Here is a 16,666-nt window from a genome sequence, read left to right on the forward strand (position 1 = left end):
GGCTGAGGAAGGGTTGTTGAGGTGGTTTGGACATGTAGAGAGAATGGAGCAAAACAGAATGACTTCAGTCTATAGTGGAAGGAAGGCAGGGTAGGGGTCGGCCTAGGAAAGGTTGGAGTTAGGGGTTAAAGGAGGTTTTGTGTGCGAGGGGCTTGGACTTCCAGCAGGCATGCATGAGCGTGTTTGATAGGAGTGAATGGAGACAAATGGTTTTTAATACTTGACGTGCTGTTGGAGTGTGAGCAAAGTAACATTTATGAAGGGGTTCAGGGAAACAGGCAGGCCAGACTTGAGTCCTGGAGATGGGAAGTACAGTGCCTGCACTCTGAAGGAGGGGTGTTAATGTTGCAGTTTAAAAACTGTAGTGTAAAGCACTCTTCTGGCAAGACAGTGATGGAGTGAATGATGGTGAAAGTTTTTCTTTTTCGGGCCACCCTGCCTTGGTGGGAATCGGCCAGTGTGTTAATAAAAAAAAATAATATATATGCAAATGTACAGTTGCTGGACATGTTCCTAGAAGTTCTGCAGCTTGTGGCACTCTCTGAAATGTGGTTTCATACACAGTGGTGTTTTACACTCCTCACACATAAAACATGGTGTCATACACAGTGGTGTTTTACACTCCTCACACATAAAACATGGTGTCATACACAGTGGTGTTTTACACTCCTCACACATAAAACATGGTGTCATACACAGTGGTGTTTTACACTCTCACACATAAAACATGGTGTCATACACAGTGGTGTTTTACACTCCTTACACATAAAACATGGTGTCATACACAGTGGTGTTTTACACTCCTCACACATAAAACATGGTGTCATACACAGTGGTGTTTTACACTCCTCACACATAAAACATGGTGTCATACACAGTGGTGTTTTACACTCTCACACATAAAACATGGTGTCATACACAGTGGTGTTTTACACTCCTCACACATAAAACATGGTGTCATACACAGTGGTGTTTTACACTCTCACACATAAAACATGGTGTCATACACAGTGGTGTTTTACACTCTCACACATAAAACATGGTGTCATACACAGTGGTGTTTTACACTCCTCACACATAAAACATGGTGTCATACACAGTGGTGTTTTACACTCCTCACACATAAAACATGGTGTCATACACAGTGGTGTTTTACACTCACACATAAAACAGGGTGTCATACACAGTGGTGTTTTACACTCCTCACACATAAAACATGGTGTCATACACAGTGGTGTTTTACACTCCTCACACATAAAACATGGTGTCATACACAGTGGTGTTTTACACTCTCACACATAAAACATGGTGTCATACACAGTGGTGTTTTACACTCCTCACACATAAAACATGGTGTCATACACAGTGGTGTTTTACACTCTCACATAAAACATGGTGTCATACACTGTGGTGTTTTACACTCTCACACATAAAACATGGTGTCATACACAGTGGTGTTTTACACTCTCACACATAAAACATGGTGTCATACACAGTGGTGTTTTACACTCTCACACATAAAACATGGTGTCATACACAGTGGTGTTTTACACTCCTCACACATAAAACATGGTGTCATACACAGTGGTGTTTTACACTCTCACACATAAAACATGGTGTCATACACAGTGGTGTTTTACACTCCTCACACATAAAACATGGTGTCATACACAGTGGTGTTTTACACTCTCACACATAAAACATGGTGTCATACACAGTGGTGTTTTACACTCCTCACACATAAAACATGGTGTCATACACAGTGGTGTTTTACACTCTCACACATAAAACATGGTGTCATACACAGTGGTGTTTTACACTGTCCTGGTAGACAGTAATGGTGAAGCTGGAGATTTTGTCCAGGTAGTCGGGAATTATACGCAGGAAGGAATACATATAAATGACCTCATAGAGGACAGGAGCCATAGTAGGGAAACAAGTGTAGTCAAAGATAAGATAAAACCAATATTGCAAACCAGAAATACCGCAGGAAATAGCAAACAAGAGGACTCCAATAGCAATAGTGAGGATAAATTACCAAAAACAACTGGTGGGAGCTCCATTGTTGGTGCTAAGGAGGATAGGAATAAGACAGGGAAACATGCACCAACAGGGAATACAGTCACAGAAACCCAAGGCAAACGGAAACCAAGCCTGTGCACATACTATGCACTTGGTATCTGCTGGCATGGGAAATCTGGAAAAACAGATGGGACATGCAACTATGACCACCCTAGAAAATGTCATGCCCATATGACAACAGGAAAATGCAAACTCCCTTCCTGTAAGCTTTTTCACCCTGAAATGTGTACCTCTTCAGTACAGGAAAGACTGTGCTATAACTTAAATTGCCAGGCATACCATCTAAAGGGGACAAAAAGATACAAAACATCCAGGCCATGGGAAAACCTGGGTAGCCACAGCCACTCAAGAGGGAGAGGTTTTTTAGTGCCAGGAAGGAAAAAAAACTGGCAGGAAATGGCAGAAATCGTACACCAAATCCAGTCATTCCTGGAGTGGAACCACAGTCGATGGCCTCCACTCCAAACCAACAGATACAGATACTAATGCCGGAAAAAAAATCCCCCCCCAGTACCAACAATACCACCAGTCCGATAACATTCTTCTTTGCAAATATACAGGGTCTAAAGCCAGCAATAAACAACAAAATACCTTTCATCCGTGGACTGCTTGCAGAGGCAAAGGCAATGTTCGCGGCTTTCACTGAGACCCACATAAAGGATCACTTGGACAACGAAATATGGATCCCAGGTTACAACCTATACAGATGTGACAGAGTTAACAGGCAAAAGGGGGGGGTTGGCCTGTACATTGCAGAGTCACTTGTTTGCACAGAACTGCTTAATGCCTCAAATGACGTAGTGGAAGTTTTAGCAGTAAAGGTCGAGAACCAAAACCTAGTCATTGTGGTAGTCTACAAGCCTCCGGATGCAACATCCCAGCAATTCCAGGAACAGCTGTTAAAAATTGACCACTGTCTGGAAAATCTTCCAGCTCCTGCACCCAACATCTTGCTCCTGGGGGATTTCAACTTAAGGCACCTAAAATGGAGGAATATAGCAAATAATATTGTTGCAGTAATAACACCAGGAGGCAGCTCTGATGAAAACTCACACTCACACGAGCTTTTAAATCTCTGCACAAAATTCAATTTAAACCAGCAAATAATAGAGCCTACTAGACTGGAGAATACACTAGACCTCATCTTCACTAACAATGATGATCTGATAAGAAATGTCACCATATCAAAAACAATGTACTCAGATCACAACATAATTGAGGTTCAGACATGTATGCGTGGAGCCCCAGACCGACAAAATGAGACTAGTCACGAGGGAGCATTCACCAAATTCAACTTCAATAACAAAAACATAAAGTGGGACCAAGTAAACCAAGTCCTAACCGATATAAGCTGGGAAGATATACTAAGCAACACAGACCCAAACTTATGCCTAGAACAGATTAACTCGGTGGCACTCGATGTATGCACAAGGCTTATTCCTCTAAGAAAAAGGAGGAGTAGATGTAAAATAGAAAGAGACAGGCGCTCCCTTTACAGGCGACGGAAAAGAATAACAGAGCGGCTAAAAGAGGTCAATATATCAGAAATGCGCAGGGAGACACTGGTCAGAGAAATAGCAAGCATCGAACTTAAGCTAAAAGAATCCTTTAGGAGTCAGGAATCGCGGGAAGAACTAAAAGCCATAAATGAAATCGAAAGAAACCCAAAGTATTTCTTCTCCTATGCCAAATCAAAATCGAGAACAACGTCCAGTATTGGGCCCCTACTTAAACAAGATGGGTCCTACACAGATGACAGCAAGGAAATGAGTGAGCTACTCAAGTCCCAATATGACTCAGTTTTTAGCAAGCCGCTAACCAGACTGAGAGTCGAAGATCAAAATGAATTTTTTATGAGAGAGCCACAAAATTTGATTAACACAAGCCTATCCGATGTTATCCTGACGCCAAATGACTTCGAACAGGCGATAAATGACATGCCCATGCACTCTGCCCCAGGGCCAGACTCATGGAACTCTGTGTTCATCAAGAACTGCAAGAAGCCCCTATCACGAGCCTTTTCCATCCTATGGAGAGGGAGCATGGACACGGGGGTCGTCCCTCAGTTACTAAAAACAACAGACATAGCCCCACTCCACAAAGGGGGCAGTAAAGCAACAGCAAAGAACTACAGACCAATAGCACTAACATCCCATATCATAAAAATCTTTGAAAGGGTCCTAAGAAGCAAGATCACCACCCATCTAGAAACCCATCAGTTACACAACCCAGGGCAACATGGGTTTAGAACAGGTCGCTCCTGTCTGTCTCAACTACTGGATCACTACGACAAGGTCCTAAATGCACTAGAAGACAAAAAGAATGCAGATGTAATATATACAGACTTTGCAAAAGCCTTCGACAAGTGTGACCATGGCGTAATAGCGCACAAAATGCGCGCTAAAGGAATAACAGGAAAAGTTGGTCGATGGATCTATAATTTCCTCACTAACAGAACACAGAGAGTAGTCGTCAACAGAGTAAAGTCCGAGGCAGCTACGGTGAAAAGCTCTGTTCCACAAGGCACAGTACTAGCTCCCATCTTGTTCCTCATCCTCATATCCGACATAGACAAGGATGTCAGCCACAGCACCGTGTCTTCCTTTGCAGATGACACCCGAATCTGCATGACAGTGTCTTCCATTGCAGACACTGCAAGGCTCCAGGCGGACATCAACCAAATCTTTCAGTGGGCTGCAGAAAACAATATGAAGTTCAACGATGAGAAATTTCAATTACTCAGATATGGTAAACATGAGGAAATTAAATCTTCATCAGAGTACAAAACAAATTCTGGCCACAAAATAGAGCGAAACACCAACGTCAAAGACCTGGGAGTGATTATGTCGGAGGATCTCACCTTCAAGGACCATAACATTGTATCAATCGCATCTGCTAGAAAAATGACAGGATGGATAATGAGAACCTTCAAAACTAGGGAGGCCAAGCCCATGATGACACTCTTCAGGTCACTTGTTCTATCTAGGCTGGAATATTGCTGCACTCTAACAGCACCTTTCAAGGCAGGTGAAATTGCCGACCTAGAAAATGTACAGAGAACTTTCACGGCGCGCATAACGGAGATAAAACACCTCAATTACTGGGAGCGCTTGAGGTTTCTAAACCTGTATTCCCTGGAACGCAGGAGGGAGAGATACATGATTATATACACCTGGAAAATCCTAGAGGGACTAGTACCGAACTTGCACACGAAAATCACTCACTACGAAAGCAAAAGACTTGGCAGACGATGCACCATCCCCCCAATGAAAAGCAGGGGTGTCACTAGCACGTTAAGAGACCATACAATAAGTGTCAGGGGCCCGAGACTGTTCAACTGCCTCCCAGCACACATAAGGGGGATTACCAACAGACCCCTGGCAGTCTTCAAGCTGGCACTGGACAAGCACCTAAAGTCAGTTCCTGATCAGCCGGGCTGTGGCTCGTACGTTGGTTTGCGTGCAGCCAGCAGCAACAGCCTGGTTGATCAGGCGCTGATCCACCAGGAGGCCTGGTCACAGACCGGGCCGCGGGGGCGTTGACCCCCGAAACTCTCTCCAGGTAAACTCCAGGTAAACTCCTCACACATAAAACATGGTGTCATACACAGTGGTGTTTTACACTCTCACACATAAAACATGGTGTCATACACAGTGGTGTTTTACACTCCTCACACATAAAACATGGTGTCATACACAGTGGTGTTTTACACTCCTCACACATAAAACATGGTGTCATACACAGTGGTGTTTTACACTCTCACACATAAAACGAGTGTCTGCTTTTTGGGGGGCCTTTTTTTTTTTTGTATGTGCACAGACAAAACACTTAGTCTGAGTAGTTTTCTGAAGAGTAGTAGCAGGCAGTTGTGTTATATAGTTGTCCTAGGTAAATGGTCGTGTGTCATCATTCCTACCTAACCTACCTACCTAACCTACCTACCTAACCTACCTACCTAACCTACCTACCTAACCTACCTACCTACCTAACCTACCTACCTAACCTACCTACCTAACCTACCTACCTAACCTACCTACCTAACCTACCTACCTAACCTACCTACCTAACCTACCTACCTAACCTACCTACCTAACCTACCTACCTACCTACCTACCTACCTACCTACCTACCTACCTACCTAACCTACCTACCTAACCTACCTACCTACCTACCTACCTACCTAACCTACCTACCTAACCTACCTACCTAACCTACCTACCTAACCTACCTACCTAACCTACCTACCTACCTAACCTACCTACCTAACCTACCTACCTAACCTACCTACCTAACCTACCTACCTAACCTACCTACCTACCTAACCTACCTACCTACCTAACCTACCTACCTACCTAACCTACCTACCTACCTACCTAACCTACCTACCTACCTACCTAACCTACCTACCTACCTACCTACCTAACCTACCTACCTACCTACCTAACCTACCTACCTACCTAACCTACCTACCTACCTACCTAACCTACCTACCTACCTAACCTACCTACCTACCTAACCTACCTACCTACCTAACCTACCTACCTACCTACCTAACCTACCTACCTAACCTACCTACCTAACCTACCTACCTAACCTACCTACCTAACCTACCTACCTAACCTACCTACCTAACCTACCTACCTAACCTACCTACTTACCTAACCTACCTACCTAACCTACCTACCTAACCTACCTACCTAACCTACCTACCTAACCTACCTACCTAACCTACCTACCTAACCTACCTACCTAACCTACCTACCTAACCTACCTACCTACCTACCTACCTAACCTACCTACCTAACCTACCTACCTACCTAACCTACCTACCTAACCTACCCTACCTACCTAACCTACCTACCTAACCTACCTACCTAACCTACCTACCTAACCTACCTACCTAACCTACCTACCTAACCTACCTAACCTACCTACCTACCTACCTACCTACCTACCTACCTACCTACCTACCTACCTACCTACCTACCTTCCTTCCTTCCTTCCTTCCTTCCTTCCTTCCTTCCTTCCTTCCTTCCTTCCTTCCTTCCTTCCTTTTTCTTTCTTTATTTCTTCTGGTATCCTGGGCATTGCTTTTTGTCACAGACTATGCAGAACCATGAAATTCATCTTCCCTGGCACTTCCATCTGTGTTAGAGCAATGACTTGGGAAGAGAAGAGTCCCAGATTCACCAGGGAGTCAGATATTTCTTACTGCTAGGCATGCTGAACAAGGACTACTGAAATGGCATTCCCACAATGCACCACTGGCTCTCCAAATTTTTTTTTCTACACACTGACCAGAGACACCCTTTCTCCTGCTTGATTTGAAGTTGCTAGAATTTTGGCATATTATTACGTCAAAATCATTGGCTCGTAAGACGTATATATATGACCAAAACAGTCAAAGGGTTAATTGGAACAGCAGCCACTTTTCCCAGTCAGAATACTTGGGTCACCATGCAATTAAGGACAAACTTGGGATGTTTCACTTAGTATCAATCTCTGGGCTTATCATTGTGAAACCATCTAAGTGGTAACCCATTCACTGTTGAGACCCCTGCTCACAAACTTGCTCTCAGTGTCGAAGAATTTAAAACAAAAATTTTTTTTTTATGAAATGATAGAAAATCTTTTCCCGATGGTAACGACACCAAAAGTATGAAATTTGATGGAAACTTGCTGAATTATGCTCTCGCGAAGTTAGCGATCTCGACAATATTTATGCATCGGCGATTTTGCCCAATTTGAGCCCTATTTTAGGTCAATTCCATTGTTCCAGTCAACCAAACTCATAGCTTTTTCACTAGAACTCCATTTGTTCTATCGAATGAGCACAAGAAACCGCCCATTTGCCAATTTCAGTTACCCAGTAAAGTGATAAGAAATTGGTAATTTGGCCAATTTCATACTCAATTCAAGTAAGGCCAATTTCAAAATAGGGTTCAGAATTAACAATACAGACATTCCTAGCACTAAAGTAACATTTTCTCTGTTCATTGGTATTACGATTGACTTTAGAATTTGTAATATATTTGGCCTGAGTATATTAGATGCTTAATATCGAATATACTCTTGGAAAATCATAATAAGGATTTATATGATGGGGTAATGAAAAGACTGCATTAAAACTTGTTTATAATGTAACATAATTTACGTAATACAGTGCTCCCTCAATAATCGTCCGGGCTGAAATTCGTCCATTTCGGAAATAGTCCCATTATTTCGTCTAAACATTCGCTCGCAAATGGTCCATTAACTCGCTATTCATCCTGCGTCTGGGACGCGTACTCACACTCTGAGCCGCCTGGGCCTGTCTTCCCAGCCAGTGTGCCATTGTTTACCAGTGAGTGATGGTCCCCTCACTTGCTCCTACGAAATATTTCATAATATTCCATTGATTTTAGTGCTTGCAAGTGCTAAATAAGCTACCTTGGCTCCAAAGAAAGCTTCTAGTGCCAGCCCTTTGGTAAAGAATGTGAAAAACACATATAATTTATGAAAAAGTTTGTAGAAAAATACAAAGATGGTGGTGGTAGAGTGGAAGCAGTTGTGATAGTGGTTGATGGTGGTAGAAGGTCGTAGTGATGGTGGTAGAGGGTTCCTTCTTTAGTGATTCAGCGATTCTACCAGCTCCTCTAATGTTGGAGTTATATAGGGCTACAGAAAACACCACCGCCTCAGCTGCTGCTTCACCACCATTATGGACGGCTTACTCTCAGTGGCCCTTATATACCCAACAACAACACAACACAACACCTCTTGTGACATACATAATGACATATTTTATTCATTCTAGAGTATATTCCATGTTTCTATGTTATTAATATTGTTTATTATGTCATATTAGTTGAATTGTGATAGATAAATAAGCCATAGAGTTGATATTAGTGTTATATTCTCCAACAATAAACTTACCATCCCTCCCTCGCACAAACAAGACTTCAATAAGAACATAAGAAAGGAGAAACACTGCAATAAGCCTGCTGGCCCATACTAAGCCGGTCCTTCACAAATCCAACCCACTAACAGAACAAATGCTACCCAAGCAATAAGCTCAGGTGCAAGTCAGACTCAAATCCAACCCCTCTCACTCATGTATTTATCCAACCTAAATTTGAAACTACTCAATGTTTTAGCTTTGATCACCCTACTAGGCAGACCGTTCCACTCATCAACTACCCCTATTACCAATGTTCATTTATACATTTTATTAGTGCTTTACATTTATTTGGCATTCTTTTCTGCATGCAAATCTATATTTATGCTAGGGAAGTGACCCCTGAAGTGATCTAGAGTCCTTATGGAGGGGGATTCCCCTTCCAAACAATAACCTCTCTTCCCTCTCTCCTCCTCCATGTCTTCCATTCATCAACAACAACCTTCAATAAAGGTAACTGTCATGTTGAATGTTCATTCTTTTGTGCATGTAAATCTATCTTTTAGGTAAAAAAAAAAAATTGTTGTTGATACTTCTGGGTGTCTGGAACGAATTAATTGGATTTACATTATTTCTTATGGGGAAAATTGATTCGAAAATTGTCTATTTCGATAATAGTCCCACTTCCAGGAACGGATTAAGGACAATAATTGAGGGACCACTGTATTCTGTAAGGTGTTTTAAAATGGTATCTTTACTTGTAATATAGAATTAACACTTGACAGGCTTATATACCACTTACAATTACCTCCATTCTGACTGAATGAGTAATTACATATGAATTTAATAAAGTTAAATGGTCTCACTAACCAGAGACAATCCAAGCTTAATAAAAGACATCTCTTTAACCCCTTGACTGTCGCGGTTGTATATATACGTCATGGGAGATACCTTGTTTGACGTATCTATACGCATAAATTCTAGCGGCTTCAAATCAAGCGGGAGAGGGCTGGTAGGCCTGCACGAGAGAGAATGGGTCTCAGTGGTCGGTGTGCACCCTGTGAAAAAACTCAGGGACTCAGCGGTGCATTGTGGGAATGCCATCTTGGTAGTCCATTTTCACCATGCCTCGCGGTAAGAAGTTCCTCACTCGTCGGTGGATTGGAGGTCTTTTGTTCCCAAGTGATAGCTCAAACAGTGATGAAAGTGTCAGTGAAAGTGAATTCCCTGGTTTTGAAGCGGGTGTGACCGAAAAAAGTGCCCAGGATAACATAATTAGTGATGAAAACCCAGATGACCCACAACCTTCCACCTCTGGTGCTGGGCCGGCTCGTTCATGTTCACCTGTACCAGGACGAAAGAGGAAACTATTTGCCCGTGTACAAGACTCAGATGTGAGCAGTGAAAGTGATAGTGATAGTGATTTCAAGGTTATTGAAAGCACTTCTAGTTGTGAGGGTGAATATTCCCCAGTGAAGCGGCAGTATATACGACGTCGCATGCAGTCTGGTAGTGTGCCATATGCTCTTCCAAGAGGAAGGAGTACATCTCGGAGCACATCCCGTGGCCCTACACCACGTCCTGATAGTGAAGATGACGATATTGTTACGATGGGTATCAATGATGCAAGTGAGGCAGCAGGCGGTGGTGGTGATAGTGATGGTGGCATGAGTCATGTGACACCAGCAGCAGGCCATGCTACTACCCGCGCTGCTGACTCTGCACAACTACAACCAGCCTCACCCGACCCCACACTCCCACAACAACCACAACCACAGCCTGCACAACCACAACCACATTACAATATCCAGAATGCACCAGCTGACCGCATCTGGGATTGGCAGCAAGATGACGAGTTTGTTCCCAATCCCCATGACTTTGATGGAGGACAAAGTGGAATATGGCCATCATGTACACTTGGGAACAATCCCACTGAACTGGAATGCTTTCAGTTATTCTTTGATGAACCCCTGATGGACATAATTGTCAGGGAAAGCAATACATACTATGAGTACACCATGGCAAACACTATTCTGTCACCAAGATCACGCCTACACCAGTGGAAGGACACAACTGTGGCAGAGATGTATCTGTTCTTTGCCACAATAATGCTTATGCCACATGTGTATAAGCATAGTGTCAACACATACTGGGCGACAGACCGCCTGATTTCAACCCCTGCTTTCAGTGACATTATACCAGTGAATAGATTTGTGTTACTGTTACGTATTTTCAGACAAAACCAGGCCTGACAGAAGTGACAGGTTATATAAGATCAGACGTGTGTTTATGTACCTGAAACAAAAGTGCTGTATGTATTTTTATCCCTTTAGGAAGCTTGTTATTGATGAGTCTTTGATTTTGTTCAAAGGAAGACTCTCATTCAAGCAGTATATACCAAGCAAGAGGAAACGCTTTGGTATAAAGTTATTTGTTCTGTGTGATTGCAAAACTGGTCTGGTTTTGGATATAATTGTGTACACTTGCGGTAAAACATTGGAAGATACCAGAAAGTTACTGGGTATCTCTGGTGATGTCGTTAGAACAATGATGGAGCCATATCTTGGTAAGGAGCATATTTTATATACTGACAACTGGTACACAAGCCCTATACTTAGTGATTTCTTGCGAGTGAACATGACAGATGTGTGTGGCACAGTGCGTGGAAATAGTAAACATATGCCTAGGTTCGATGCTGGCAGTCGTAGAGGTGAAGTGCAGGTGTTTGCTGCCAATGGCATCATGGCATTTCGGTGGCATGACAAACGTGATGTCACACTGCTGACATCAGTTCACCGACACGAAATGGTAAACATTGGCAAGCAGAATAGAGAGACCAATGAACCCATTGTAAAACCTGCAGCTGTGATGGATTACAACCTCATTATGCGCTTAATGGACAAATGTGACATGCAGATTGGGTTTGCTGACTGTGTTCGCAAGAGTTATAAGTGGTACATAAAACTGTTTTTCCATCTTCTTGACATTTCCATGCTGAATGCTTATAATATGTATAAGTTGAAGACCAAGAAGAAACCAAAATATGGTGAATTTTGTTTGTCAGTCATCAGACAAATAATATTCAAGTACCAAGAAACAACACCTGCAATAGACCAGCGTCCACGAAATTATCAACACATGTCCTCTCGTCTGAGGCCTGGTGATCACTACCCTATACCACTGCCTGCTACTACTGCCAAGAAAAATGCTCAGAAGAGGTGTTTTGTCTGTGGACATACCATAAAACGCCCACAAAAATGCAGAGACACTCATTTTATGTGTGAGGAGTGTAAGACACCATTGTGCTTATACCCATGTTTCAAAGAATTCCACAAGCTGCAGCTGTTATAGAAAAGTGTCCAGTGATTGTACATATGTATATATATTATAGAACAATCGTAATAAACATTTGTTTACATTGTTTGTTTGTGCAAACAAGTTTTAGCAACATTATAATGATACGAGTGTTTTTGCTATAATTGTGTTACATTTAACGAGTGTATATTTGAACATTGCACAATAATTTGGTCTCACAGGCCACAAAAGTTATGTGAAAAAATAAAATAGTGAAAAAAACAAGAAACCATCGAATACAAGTAAATCAAAGTTTACCGGGTGAGCGGCAGTCGCCGCTGTTACCGCTCTCAGATAAATTTCAGCAAACTTCAGGACTCCATATCTCGGTAAGTACTGATGGGAAAATTTTTTTTTTTGGGGACTAAAACAATCAGAAAAATAATCTTAACATTTTAATAAGAAAAAATAATTTTTTTTTTTTCAAATATTTTGCGACACCAGGAGACACTTTAGGATTGGGCCTTTCGACAGTCAAAGGGTTAAACAATGAAGAGATTTTACTTGGTGTGGGTTTCACAGATACTCTACTCTCTAGAGACAGAGAGAAATGCTATACTGCTGGATAACTTTCCAGTCAAAGTACGAGCAAGTAGAGAGGACCTTCTCCAGACTGAGAGAGGTGAAGTACTACCTAACCACTCACCCCTGACGTCAGCTTGCGTCAGGCAAGTAGTGCAGAGGTGAGACCACACAAACATAAATTGGTCGTTACCCATGGTGAACGATCCATTTCCTTACCAGAATAATTCATCATATAAATGTATACAAATAATGAAAATGGGATAGATGAAAATGAATATTTAATACTATAAAGGTGATTACTCTCGTTTTAGCTAATGATGGTAATCGCAATGTAATATTAGATAGATGAACCAATATAAAAATTATATTTTACAAAGCCACATCTCGGCATTACAATTAGTCAACATCTCTAGGCGCCTCTTACATTACACTTGCTTTCTATTTTGAATTTTTATTCACACAAAAACTAGAAGATTTACTGTTATGCAGACTACTGTATTATTGTAAAAGTAGTATAAATAATATCAGCACATTTATGAAAGCATATTAGACCCACCAGTTGATGTGTGTTGGACGCATAACTTGATTTGCTTACTCTTGATTTTCGGTAAAAATTTAATATTTCCGCTACCTTGAGCTCAATTTCAAGGCACGTTTAGTTCATAAACCATTCAGAATCATCTCTATTTCTGTAATATGTCTTCCATTCTATAAAATGAGACCAAGAAAATGCGATACAGCCATAAATACCACATGAAAATATACCGCAAATTCGGTATTTTAAACCAAAACCACGATCGGAGTTTTTTTCTCATGCACTGTGTGTTGCAGGATTTTTTCATACTGCACACACTGACAACTCATACCCATTTTCTCATATGTAGGCCTACCATCTTTCTTCTGCAAGATTGGAAGCCGCTGGAATTTTGGCGTAATATTACAGGACTGACACTGGCTTGCAAACTGTAATATTACAGGACCTACAGTGAAAGGGGTTGCCCAGCGAATATGGGGTTGGCCACAGTGTATATAATTATGCTTGTATGCTGGCCTGCTGACACATAAATTGCAATGCAGTGCCAGTATTGTCTTGCATTTCAGAATGCCATCAGTTTATCTTAATGCATCCTGATGTGGGATTATCTCCTGGCCAAATATAGAGCACCTCTTATGCATTATTCCATCTCAATTCATTTGATGCCCAGCAAAATTGTCCTCACTCATCCACGGGTTCCTGTCACAGAATATGCCCACCTTCATTCCACCTTAGGTCAACAATGGTATGTTTTCAAGTGGGGTCTAGAGTAGGAAATTGTATTTAAATTCAAATCACAGATGTATTTGTACATTGAGGACCCTGGAGAACCCTTGGTTTCTCCTTCCTTCCACAGCTGTGTGCTGCTGCTTATACGTGGATTTGGTGCACTCTGGGAGTCTCGGGTGATTTTTTTTTTTTTTTTTAACATGGCTGTTTCCCACCGAGGCAGGGTGCCCCAAAAAGAAAGAAAAACCCAAAAAGAAAGAAAAAAAACTTTGATCATTCAACACTCACCATTACTCATACATAATCACTGTCTGATGTGTGACATATTTCAGAACTGTATCTTTCTTTAGGAGGACAGCTAAGTTGTCTTTCATTTTTCCTTGAAGGAAGGACATTATTTTTATCCTAAATCTGCCTGTTAGACATTGTTTAGTTGGTTACACAAATTTCTATATATTTTATTATGATTTTATATAATTTTGATTTAATATATTTTGTCTTCAGACTGTTCTGCCGTGAGGAGAAGCACCGTTATGAAGATTCTCTGGTTGAATCCCTTGAAAAATATATCAAGAGACAAGTATGCTCCAGACAACTGGAAACACTTAAACTTGTCTATTCTATGATCACTGATGTCTCCTGTGTAAAACAGCAACTCAGGTATGTTTTTATTTTCACTACATTGGCTATTGTCCACTTAAGGTAGTATGACCCATAGAAAGAGAAACATCCTTGTGGTTGGTGACTCAAAGGTAAAATATTTTGACCATGCCTTCAGTAACAGAGATAGGAAGGTGAAACAGAGGGTTTGTTTCTCTGGAGCTTGGGTTAGTAACTTAGTCAACAGGCTGGATAATATCTTGACAGGCGATGGGAACAAGTTCATTATCTGCCTCAATGCTGGTGGAAATGATATTAACCCTTTGAGGGTTTTCGTCGTACTAGTACGTCTTACGCGTAGGGGTTTTTGACGTACTAGTACTCATAAATTCTAGCGGCCTCAAATCTAGTGGGAGAAAGCTGGTAGGCCTTCATATGAAAGAATGGGTCTATGTGGTCAGTGTGCACAGTCTAAAAAAAATCCTGCTGCACACAGTGCATAATGAGAAAAAAAAAATTTTTACCATTTTTTTTTTAATAAATCAGCGACTTTGCAGTGTATTTTCGTATGGTATTTATTGTTGTATTCTAGTTTTCTTGGTCTCATTTTATAGAATGGAAGACATATTACAGAAATTGAGATGATTTTGACTGGTTTTACAAAGAAAGGTGCCTTGAAATTGAGCTCAAAGTAGCAGAAATGTTCGATTTTTACCAAACTTCAAAAGTAAACAAATCGTGCCAAGCGTGCAATACACGTCAACTGGTGAGTCTAATATTCTTTCACAAGTGCACCAATAATATTTATACCATTTTTTACACTAATGCAGTAGTCTGCATAACAGTAAATCTTATATTTTTTGTGAAAATAAAAATTCAAAGTGGAAAGCAAAAGAATATAAGAGGGGCCCTTGAGACATGACTAATGACTAGAGGAAATGTCATTTTAGTGCCAGGAATGTCTTTCTTGTTTATTCTGGACCCTATTCGGAAATTGGCATCTTTTGAAATTTGTGTGAAATTGGCAAAATTGCTAAATTCTGATCACTGTACTGGATAGTTGAATTTCATAAATGAGTGGTTTCGTGCACCCATTCGATAGAAAAAATGGAGTTCTAGCGAAATATTCATGTTTTTTGTCGACTAGTACAGTGAAATTGGGCGAAAATGGGGCTCAAAGTAGGCAAAATCGCCGATGCGTAAACATCGCCGAGACCGCTAACTTTGCGAGAGCATAATTCCGTAAGTTTTCTATCAAATTTCAAAATTTTGGTGTCTTTATGATCGGGAAAAGATTCTCTATCTTTTCATAAGAGAAAATAATTTTTTTTTTTTTTAAATTTGGCCGACCCTGAGAACGAGTTTCGGAGAGGGCCTGTCGACCCTCAAAGGGTTAAAAAAGGCAAGGGACAGGAACTGCTAAATAAGTACAGGAGGGGTGGAGATATATTGCAGTAATTGAACTGTAGTATCGGCACACATCTGGCAAGACAGTGATGGAAGGAGTGATGATGAAAGTGTTTCTTCTTTTTTGGGTCACCCTTCTTCAGTGGGAAACAGACAGTGTGCTAAAACCAAAAGTTATAGATTTATTTAGGTCTAAGGAAGGAGCCCCTGTCATGAAACATTTTAACTAGAAGGGAAATTGGGAATGAATGGATGTCTTGGGCATTGGTGTAAATTGCTGGATAGTCAGGGACTGCAAAGAACTTGCAATCCCATTCATTGAAAACTGGAACAATTTAAGGTTTAAATGTATGTGCTCAAGGGATGGGGGTATACTTCTCTGAAGCAAGGGTGGTAGTGTTAGCCAACTCTGTTGAGGGGGCTGTCGTTATGTTGTCTAGGACTTCAACTCGTAAACGGTCCAAACATATATATACGTTCACTACCCCAGTGCCCTGAATATTTTGAAAAAAATAAAAAAATAGTTTTTTTTAATGAAAATTAAGTGCACATTTTTC

At 41.2% G+C, this 16,666-nt stretch overlaps 1 protein-coding gene across 2 annotated transcripts in view; it reads left to right on the plus strand.

Annotated features, from left to right (window-relative positions):
* The window catches only part of LOC128691314 (DNA-dependent protein kinase catalytic subunit), a 1,096,584-nt gene that overhangs the window by 625,137 nt on the left and 454,781 nt on the right, over positions 1-16,666 (plus strand). For both annotated transcript variants that reach the window (XM_070091676.1, XM_070091677.1), the window contains one exon: positions 14,607-14,762. In XM_070091676.1, the coding sequence (XP_069947777.1) occupies positions 14,607-14,762 (156 nt within the window). The remainder of the gene's footprint in view (positions 1-14,606; positions 14,763-16,666) is intronic.

This window comes from Cherax quadricarinatus, chromosome 36 (assembly GCF_038502225.1).
Source record: "Cherax quadricarinatus isolate ZL_2023a chromosome 36, ASM3850222v1, whole genome shotgun sequence".
Lineage (NCBI taxonomy): Eukaryota > Metazoa > Arthropoda > Malacostraca > Decapoda > Parastacidae > Cherax > Cherax quadricarinatus.